The following is a 10,768-nucleotide window of genomic DNA, read 5'->3' as shown; positions in this document are numbered from 1 at the left end:
ATAAAGGTTCATACAAGTGCTTTTGGGGGCGTGCCTCGATGTAGCGAGATGTCCACATGAATAAGTACCTTTGGACTCAAAGATTATACCAAAGAGCTGAATACATTTGATCCGTTGGGGACCAGAGAGGAGGCCAGGCATGGAGCCCCCCCTGCCCTAGAGCCCAGCGGGGGGGGCGTGAGGAGAAGCAGAATGGAGCAGGACTGACCTCTGACCTCCACACGGGGGGGGGGGGGGGATCCCCTCAGCACCCCTGCCCTCCCCCCGAAACCACTCCCGTAGGATTCCTCCCAGCGTCCGAACACGGCAGGACTTTTACTTTGAAAAGTGCAGAGTGAGCAGAACCGGATTGGGGCGGTTTGGAGGAGTACCGATGTCTGGGAAACCGAAGCAAAGCAAGACGAGTCAAGAAACAGTTTGAACCAGGAAGTTATCACAGAAGAACTGGTGGCTTCTTCATTAGCAGCTGCTACCAGCTAGCTTCTAACCATCACCACCCAGCCCAGCTAGTCAACTCGTTAACGCCACACTTTAGCAGTTCATCAGAAGATGAAAGCTGCTGCCTGGAGGTAACGTAGCTAGAAACTAGCAGAACATCAGCTATCAAGATAAAACCTCAAGATAGAACCATATAATCTGGCTAGCAGCTACATTGCCTAGTTAGCAGCTATCTGTCCAGCAGCTACTTTGCTAGAGACCACCAGCCAAGCAACTGTCCAACTAGAAAGTACCTTTCTAGAAGCTCTTTATCTGGAAGCTATCTAGCTATCAGCTGGTTTGCAGCGATCTAGCTGGCAGCTACCTAGCCATCAGCTAGCTGGCGGCTACCTAGCCATCAGCTAGCTGGCGGCTACCTAGCCATCAGCTTGCTGGCGGCTACCTAGCCATCAGCTTGCTGGCGGCTACCTAGCCATCAGCTAGCTGGCGGCTACCTAGCCATCAGATAGCTGGGTCTTCCTGGGTCCACATTCAGCGGGTCAACCTGAACATGGAGCTCCACCGGCGGTGGGCTGCAGTTCAGTATTTCATTCATTCATTTGTCGGTCTCTCATTCACGGCGGTGGGGTTCAGCGTCGTCTACAACAGCGTGATGAACTGAGGGTCAAGGGGCCAGGGGTCTAGAGCCAGTCTAGATCGAGTCTAACTCAGGTCCAGGTCAGGTCTGGGTGCAGTCTAGATAGGGTCTAACCCAGGTCCAGGTCCGGTGGGGGTCTGAGAGGCGGTCCAGCAAGAGGCCAGCCTATCGGAAGCGTTGTACAGTATTGATATATGAGCGGCCATGCGCGGCGGACTACAGAGCGGACACTGAGCAGCTCTCCGTGGCGTTGCGCTGTCGCACCTGTCGTCGCACGGAACTCGTTTGAGCCGACATGGAGGGAACCTCCGCTGCTAACCCCCTAACGATGTGGATGAGCCAACACACAACAAAACACACTAAACAGTTACACAGAGGGAGAGCGAGGGGGGAGAGAGACTACCAGACAGGTTAGGAGCAGTTCAGGCAGCAGGAATTTGAGATGCATTGAGCTCGGTTTGTCAGAGTGTGTGTGTTTGTGTTTATGTGCCACATGTGTGCGTGTGTACCATGCATGCGTGTGTACCATATATGCGTGTGTGTGCGTGTGTTGAAGAAGTTCTGTTTTGTTCTGATTCATACAGTCTGTCCTCAAAGGACTGCTGGTCCAAGACGCCTCGACCAGGACTAAGACCAGTTATAGACCAGGTGTCTATACCAGGGGTGCTGGTCTATACCAGGTATCTATACCAGGTATAGACCAAGTATAGACCAGGTCTATACCTGGTCTTAGTCCTGGTCTAGACCTGGAGTAAGACCAGGTCTAGACCAGGACTAAGACCAGGTCAAGACCTGGTCTAAGACCAGGTCTAGACCTGGTCTAAGGTCTAGACACCAGGACTAAGACCAGGTATAGACCTGGTCTATAACTGTTCTTAGTCCTGGTCTACACCAGGACTAGGGGGCGCTCTTAGACCTTCGTCTTCCTCCTCCACTTCATCCGAAGCTCCTCCTCTTCCTGTGAGGAGGGTCCGGTACAGACCGGGTCAGAACCCGGCCTGGGAGTCTAGTGGTTCCACAAGGCTGGGAGTACAAAATAAACGTGCACGCCCACGCTGTGCGCGTGAACACACACTGCTGGCACCGTAGTTTTAGAGACCAAAACTTAGAAGACGCAGACTGGAGAGAGATCTGCTGTGTGTGTGTGTGTGTGTGTGTGTGTGGGTGTGTGTGTGTGTGTGTGTGTGTGTGTGTGTAGTTTACTCCTTTTTACAAAATGTAACAAATTTCTTCCTGTAAAATTGTACAAATCTGTAACAGATGTTCAACAAAACCAACCGACGTCCGTATGTACAGGAGGACCGGGGGGGGGGAGGGTCCTGGGGACTAGCGGGTCCTGGTCCGCTGGAGTCCGGACCTCCACTTCCAGCTTTGGCACTCGGATAAACCGTCCGGCATTCCTTAGCCTGTTTCCACGGCAACCCAGGTCATGCGTGACACCCTTTCCGCCCCTCACCCCCTCACCCCCCATCGTCTCACCCCCCAGGTCTGGTGTCTGTTCTGAGGGGGGTCTTAAAGGGGCGGTGATACAGGCATATTAAAGGGATGGTGGCTGGGAGTTCTTAAAGTGGTGGAATACAGGGGTCTTAAAGGGGAGGTGGCTGGGAGGTCTTAAAGGGGAGGTGGCTGGGAGGTCCTAAAGGGGAGGTGGCTGGGAGGTCTTAAAGGGGAGGTGGCTGGGAGGTCCTAAAGGGGAGGTGGCTGGGAGGTCTTAAAGGGGAGGTGGCTGGGAGGTCTTAAAGGGGAGGTGGCTGGGAGGTCTTAAAGGGGAGGTGGCTGGGAGGTCTTAAAGGGGAGGTGACTGGGAGGTCTTAAAGGGGAGGTGGCTGGGAGGTCTTAAAGGGGAGGCTCAGTGGGGGGGGGTAAATCCAGGAGGTTGAGGGTTCGAATCCCCGACCGACGCGCTCCGAAAGCGTCCAGCGTCGTCCCGGACAAGCTGATAGGTCTGTTGCTATGGGAACCTCCCCATGCACGGCATTATGGGATGTGACCACACTAAGTGGTTTCCTTCGTTATAAAAAACCCCCTCATCCTCTTCATCTTCCTCGTCTTCATCTGGTGGGCCTGGCGTTGTCATGGAGACAGCAGCGCTGTGACCCTGGGAGGGAACACACCAGATATGATCATTTAAAACACTGTGAATACAGACCCGCAGATATACAGAACATAGAACAGACACGCAGATATGCAGAACATACATCTGTTTGTTCTACATATATACAGAACATACATCTGTTTGTTCTACATATATACAGAACATACATCTATGTTTGTTATGCATATACTTTTTCCGACATCAGACTCTATGTTGATGTGAGACAGGGTTGTCACTCCTTGTCTTTATTGAATCGTTCAGATAGCAGACAGAGAGCAGCCTCTCCTGGGAGCATGAGGGGGAGAGGGGTTCATTAGACGAGATCCACTACAGGCTGTCTGGAGATGAGAGACGAGCCGTCTGAACGATAACAGAGGCCGGTTCTATCAGCAGGACTGCAGATACTAGAGTCTACGGCTGACTCCATCAGAGTGTTCTCAATACTACTCACCCCACTGGGTTTATGAAGACACTACTGACTTCACCACTCTGTGTTTATGAGGACACTACTGACTTCACCACTCTGTGTTTATTAGGACACTACTGACTTCACCACTCTGTGTTTATGAGGACTCTACTGATTTCACCACTGTGTTTATGAGGACACTACTGACTTCACCACTCTGTGTTTATGAGGACACTACTGACTTCACCACTCTGTGTTTAGAGTCACTAAGCACTCTACTGACTTCACCACTCTGTGTTTATGAGGACACTACTGACTTCACCACTCTGTGTTTATGAGGACTCTACTGATTTCACTCTGTTTTTATAAGGACTCTACTGACTTCACCACTGTGCTTATGAGGACACTACTGACTTCACCACTCTGCGTTTATGAGTACACTACTGACTTCACACTATGTTTACTAGGACATGTTACTGACTTCACCACACTGTGTTTATGAGGACACTACTGACTTCACCACACTGTGTTTATGAGGACACTACTGACTTCACCACACTGTTTATGAGGACACTGATCCCATCCCACTGTGTTTAGGAGAAATCAACTGACCTAATCACACTGCATTTATGAGGACACTACTGACTTCAGGCTGTGTTTATGAGGACACTACTGACTTCACCACTCTGTGTTTATGAGGACATCTCCCTTGTTAATTTGTTGGTCGCAGGGAGGAGTTGGCGTTGGGCGCTATTTAGAGGAGGATGAAGAGGATGAGGAGACGTCCCTGTCAGAGCACTTCACTAACGAGGAGCTTTGATCTGCCACGCCTCGTCACTGTGGGGGGTCTGCACATTATTTAAAGACCTCAGCTTGTTTCTCCTCCACTACTGTTGCTGACAAGACAATCGCACACACACACACACACACACACACACACACAGAGACACACGTTTGTGTTTATTTTATCTTTAAAAAGCACTCTCTGGAACTTAATTTAGAGACAAACAGACACACCCTAATGGGTCAAAAATGAGCCGGAAGCGTTCTCTTATCCAAATGTTCTCCTACAGATTCAGGAGCAGTCAAAAAGCACCAGTTTCATTTCGTCAGAAACGGTGAGGCAATTTCCAACAAATGCTGCTAATGACAGCTTGCTAATATATAGAGATAACAGCTCTTAAAGCGTACCTACAACACCTTTAATAACACTAGTATAAATACACTACACCTTTAATAACACTGGTATATATACTACACCTTTAATACCACTAGTATACAGCCTACACCTTTAATACCACTAGTATACAGCCTACACCTTTAATACCACTAGTATACAGATAACACCTTTAATAACACCTCTATACACAACAGCTCTTACCTACTACACCTTTAATACCACTAGTATACAGCCTACACCTTTAATACCACTAGTATACAGCCTACACCTTTAATACCACTAGTATACAGACTACACCTTTAATACCACTAGTATACAGACTACACCTTTAATACCACTAGTATACAGACTACACCTTTAATAACACCTCTATACACAACAGCTCTTACCTACTACACCTTTAATACCACTAGTATATATAATATATTTATAATCTTACCTAGGTCAGCTTTAACCCTCCAGCTGCTGCTGGTGCTCCAGTCCCCGCGTCAGGCAGCCGTTCTCCACCCAGCTCCCCAGCACCTCCCCTGCTCCTCCTCCGCCTGCTCCACCCTTCATCTCCAGAGGACTCTGCTGCATCAATCTGGAGGGGGGGTCAAAGGTCATTGATCCACCCTCCTGACCCCCGGCACACCAACTAACTGTTGAAGACTAGTAACACCAGGTTAGTACAACCAGCTGTTGAAGACTAGTAACACTAGGTTAGTCTAACTGTTAACTAACGGTTAACTCACTCACCGGCTGCTGAACCAGTCCTGTAGCTCCAGGTGCTGCTGGCTGCTAGCATAGCTCTCGGCTAACCTGCTAGCGTTAGCCTCCGGCGTGTCGAGGCCATTGCTCGCGGCCCCGCCCTCCCTGTGGTTCTCCAGCAGAAGGCCCCGCCCCCCCTGGTGGCCCCGCCCCCCCGGCGGGCCGGCTCCGCCCCCCCTGTGGAGGGCGGGCCGGCTGTCGCTGAACCAGCGCAGCAGGTCGGCGCGCGGCAGGCCGGTCCGCGCCTCCAGCTGGACCAGGTCCTCAGGGGACGGCCAGCGGCCCGGGGCCCCGCCCTCCCTCAGGGGGGGGGCCACGATGGGGGGGGGGGGGAGGAGGAGGAGGACTCCTGAGGTGCCCCCCTCCCCCGCCCCTCCCCTTGTGGGTCCCGTTGAGCGGCGGCGGGGTCGGGAGCCTCCGGTCGGGCCCCGGGGCGGCGCCGCCCGCCGCCGCCCTCCGGGCCCCCATGGAGTTGAGCAGGGCCTGCTCCAGCGTGTCCCGCAGCGCGCGGCGCTCCAGGAACCAGCCGCGCACCTCGTGGCGCGAGAGGTGGGCGGCGGCCGCCAGGGCGTCCACCTCGCCGTGCGACGGCAGCCCGTTGCCGCGCAGGAAGCTCTCCTCCAGCGCCGCCAGCTGCTCCGCCGTCTTCCCCTTCAGGCGCTCCAGCAGGGGGAACTGCCCCGGGGGGGCCGCCTTCCCCGGGGGGGCGCCCCCCCCGGGGTGCTGGGGGTCCCCCCGGGGCACGCCGTTGGCCTCGCACAGGGGGGTCAGCACCTTGTCGGCCCGGGGCGAGGGGCCCCTCAGCTCGCGGCCCTGCTGCTCCTTGGGCCCCCGGTGAGGCGGCTGGATGATGCTGGGCCGCCGGGGCCCCCGGGGGTCCGGGGCCAGCAGGGCGCGGGTGAGGGGGTGCTTCTCCTGGGGGGAGAGCGGGGGGAGGGGCAGGCGGTAGTTCTTGTAGGGCGGGGCTACGATGGGCGGGGCTACGATGGGCGGGGCGGCGAAGCGGCGGGCCCCCGGGGCCGGCCCCCCCCCCGGGTGCTTCCTCTTGGGGTCGGAGGCGACGAGGGGCGTCGCCGCGGGCCGCTTGGTCTCCACGGCGACGGGGGGGGCGGTCCTTCAGGGGTGGCGGGGGCGGGGGCGGAGCCATCAGCCCCTTGTCTCTGGGGGCCACGGCCATGACGGGGCGCTCCGCCCGCTCCGGGGCCCGGGGCCGCACCAGGGCGTAGCTGGAGCACACGGCCGCGCGGTGGGGGGGGGGCGGGGGGGAGCGGGGGAGGGGCGGGGGGGAGCGGGGGAGGGGCGGGGCCGTGAAGGTGTGGTGGGCGGGCGGCACGGAGCCGTCGAACATCTTCTTGCGGGCCTCCTCCACCTCCTCGGGGGCCCAGGTGATGCCCTGCTTCAGCCGCTGCGTGGTGAACCACACGCGGATGTGGCCCTCGGGGTGGCGCGACGCCGCCGTCAGCCAGCTCAGCTCCGCCTGCGTGGGGTACGGGAAGCGGCCGAAGGACGCCATCAGGGCGGGGCTGGCGTCCAGCGCCGGGTCGTACCGGCTGCTGTTCAGCGGCACCGCCACCTTGGGGACCGCCGCGAAGTTGGGCGGCCTCTGGAGGAGGGGGGCCACGTGGGGCCCCTGGTGGAGGGCGGGCCCCTGGAGGAGGGCGGGCCCCTGGTGGAGGGGGGACCCGTGGGGCCCCTGGTGGAGGGCGGGCCCCTGGTGGAGGGCGGGCCCCTGGTGGAGGGCGGGCCCCTGGTGGAGGGGGGACCCGTGGGGCCCCTGGAGGAGGGCGGGCCCCTGGTGGAGGGCGGGTCCCTGGTGGAGGGCGGGCCCCTGGAGGAGGGCGGGCCCCTGGTGGAGGGGGGACCCGTGGGGCCCCTGGTAGAGGGCGGGCCCCTTGAGGAGGGCGGGCCCCGGGAGTAGGGGGGGCCCGTGGGGCTCAGGGTCCACGACGGGCCCGTTCTCTGCGGGGCCCCGGCCCCTCTGGAAGAGCCCGTTGGGTGTGGGGTCCTGGTGGACCCCGGGGTGCTGCGCGGCCACGTGTGCCTCGAACGCCCCCAGGCCGGCCGAGGAGAACGAGCAGTACTGACACACGAGGCCCCGGGGCGGCGTCTCCTGGGGGGGGTTCTTGGGCTCCCCTTCCTCCCCCTCCTCCTCCTCCTCCTCCTCGTCTTCCTCATCATCGTCATCGTCGACGTCGTCATCGTCCATCTCAGCGGCCTCTGGCCCCGCCCCCTCCGGTTCCCGTGGCAACGGCCCGCCCTCTGTAGTCTGGTCCTCCTGCCCCGGGTCCGGTGAGCTCAGGGGCCCGCCCACTGGCCCCTCCTCTGCCTGCTCCTCCTCCCCGGGCCCCTCCCCCCCGGGGCGGGGCAGGTCCGTCTCCGCGCGGACCATGCAGGGCGTGGACGACTTCCTGCGGCTGGACATGGCGACGAGTCGGGTAGGAGACTGTTGTTGTCGTGGCGACGGCGGCTGTCCACTGGCGATGGCGGCGGCCCCGGCGGCGGCGCAGCTGAGCGGGGCGCTGGGGGTCAGGGGTCAGGAGGGGTCTGCTGGGGGTCAGAGGTCAGGAGGGGTCCGCTGGGGGGGGGAGGTGGAGACGGACTCTGCTCCGTCAGCTCCCAGCCTCGTCGTCATGGGAACGCATCACATCAGCGGTCCTGAAGCTGGGGAGACAGAGATGAGGTGACGCTGGAGGTCATAAGGTCTGTCTCTCTCTCCCTCCCGCTCCCTCTCTCTCTCTCTCTCTCTCTCCCTCCCTCCCTCCCTCCCTCCCTCCCTCCCTCCCTCTCTCCCTCCCTCCCTCCCTCCCTCAACTCATCTCTCCCTCCCTGATGTTGAAGACTGCAATGAGTCCCGCCCCCTTGGTAGAAATACATCTCATTATGGGCGCAGCCATCTTTGTTTGTCCAGTCGTACGGTTAACCTCGCTGAACTCGGTGGACGCCCGGAATCCTGAGTGGGACCGACCATAAGGGGGCGTTCCTCCGTGAAATGCTGCAGGAAGGCGGGGAGATTTCCCACAATGCAACACTGCAGGTGGGGTACGAGGCCTCCGGACCTCACCATCAGCTTAACACTTTGCCAAGAGTATGCTAGGTGTTAGCCAACACTGTGCTAACTCTTAGCATGGCTATGGCCAAGCTGAAGGATGTGACGGCGTGGACAGCAGCAGCAGCATTGCTTCTAGATGACGTGTAGGGCTGGGCGATTCGGCCTGATTTTTTCAAACCAAACCTGATTATCAATTTCAACAGATTTTCTTTCTATAAATTACAAATATATATACTTTTTAAGTATGGATTTCATTTGAAGATTAACAATGATTAACAAAAGCAAAATTTGGTTGCTACAGACTTTAACCAAAACTCTTAACACTGACCTTTTCCATGTTGACATTTTAATCTTTAAAAATAATATATATTTATTTTTTCAATAATCGATTATGTTCACCATGAATTCGAATTTCGATTAAAAATCGATCAATCGCCCAAACGGGGTGAGGAGTTAGAGCTCAGAGTCACACACACCTCCCTCCCAATCCTCCCCCAACCTGAAAGTGGCTCAGGGAGGAGCAGGAGGAGGAGGAGCAGCAGGAGGAGGAGGAGGAAGAGGAGGAGGAGGAGGAGGAGCAGGAGGAAGAGGAGGAAGAGGGGGAGGAGGAGGAGGAGGAGCAGGAGGAGGAGGAGGAAGAGGGGGAGCAGGAGGAGGAGGAGGAAGAGGGGGAGGAGGAGGAGGAGGAGCAGGAGGAGGAGGAGGAGGGGGAGGAGGTGGTGGAGGAGCAGGAGGTGGAGGAGGAGGAGGTGGAGGAGGGTGCGGGTTTCCCTGCGGTTGTCATGGTAACAGAGGAGAGGAGATGACGCGTGCCCTTGTGTTGCCACGCTGCGGCTTAGTAACCACGGCAACCAGGGAGGAGGAAGGGATGACTGGTTCTAAAGGCTGTGGTTCTAGAGGGTTTGGTTCTATAGTTGTGGTTCTGTAGGTTCTATAGGGTGTGGCTCTAGTGGTTATATAGGGCATAGTTCTATATGTTCTATAGGGTGTGGTTCTATATGTTCTATAGGGTGTGGTTCTATATGCTCTAGGGTGGGGTTATATATGTTCTATAGGGTGTGGTTCTATATGTTCTATAGGGTGTGGTTATATATGTTCTATTGGCAGTGGCTTTACAGGGTTCGGTTCTATAGGGTGTGGTTCCATATGTTCTATAGTTGTGGTTCTGTAGGTTCTAAAGGGTGTGGTTCTATAGGTTCCATAGGCTGTGGCTCTAGAGGGTTCTGTTCTATAGGGTGTGGTTCTAAATGTTCTATAGTTGTTGTTCGGTAGGTTCTATAGGGTGTGGTTCTATATGTTCTATAGTTGTGGTTCTGTAGGTTATAGGGTGTGGTTCTATAGGTTCCATGGGCTGTGGCTCTAGAGGGTTCTGTTCTATAGGGTGTGGTTCTATATGTTCTATAGTTGTGGTTCTGTAGGTTCTTTAACGTGTGGCTGTATAGGGTGTGGTTCTATAGGTTATATAGGTGTGGTTCTATGGGGTGTGGTTCTACGTTCCATCCAGGTGATTCTGTCTGTTACCATGGCAATATTAAGGAATGTTCCACATGAAATATTATTCAGAAACGGCTGATGAGGAATCGAGAAGGAATTGCGACACTCTTAATTGTCTCTCCACACACACACACACACACACACACACACAGACACACACACAGACACACAATTTAAAATTTGACTGAATATTATTGGGAGGTAAGGAGAGGAGAAGAGGAAGAGAAAGGAGGAGGGGAGAAAGGATTGAGGAGAGAGGAGGAGGAAAGGAGGAGGGAAGAGAGTGGAGAATTAATTTGAATCATCATCTCGACCGCCCGAATAAAACCTCATCAGTTCTGCTCAGACACAGACACACACATTACGTGACTAATCATTTAACTGTCTCTCGGCCAGCCTGTCTGTCATCCTGCACGTGTCTGTCAGCCTGGCCTGTCTGTCTGTCAGCCTGCCTGTCTGTCTGGTTCTAATATAAATCTTGTTTTCCTGGTTTACTAATTTCTGGGAAAAGAAGAGAAGTCGCTTTCAAGGAAACACTCCTGGGCTGCCAGCCATGTTTCCACTCTGCTCCCCTCCTCCTCCTTCTCTCCTCTTCTCCTCCTTCTCTCATCTCCTTCCCTCTCTCTCCTCCTCCTCTCCTCCTCCTCTCCTCCTCTCCTCTCCTCTCCTCCTTCTCTCCTCTCCTCCTCCTCCCCTCTCTCTCCTCCCCTCTCTCCTCT

The 10,768-nt window shown here is 56.1% G+C and overlaps 1 protein-coding gene across 1 annotated transcript; it reads right to left on the bottom strand.

The window, feature by feature from the left end:
• Positions 1 to 2,571: 2,571 nt before the first annotated feature.
• On the bottom strand, positions 2,572 to 8,161 carry zhx2b (zinc fingers and homeoboxes 2b). Its single transcript, XM_079748881.1, is given in 4 exon segments — positions 2,572 to 3,173; positions 5,196 to 5,339; positions 5,495 to 6,160; positions 6,162 to 8,161. Coding segments are annotated over 2 exon segments (2,157 nt in total). The 5' UTR covers positions 7,929 to 8,161; the 3' UTR covers positions 2,572 to 3,173; positions 5,196 to 5,339; positions 5,495 to 5,770.
• Between the last annotated feature and the right edge of the window lie 2,607 nt (positions 8,162 to 10,768).

Source organism: Pollachius pollachius (assembly GCF_949987615.1).
Source record: "Pollachius pollachius genome assembly, chromosome: 13".
NCBI lineage: Eukaryota > Metazoa > Chordata > Actinopteri > Gadiformes > Gadidae > Pollachius > Pollachius pollachius.
This window is presented reverse-complemented; position numbering and strand designations above follow the sequence as displayed.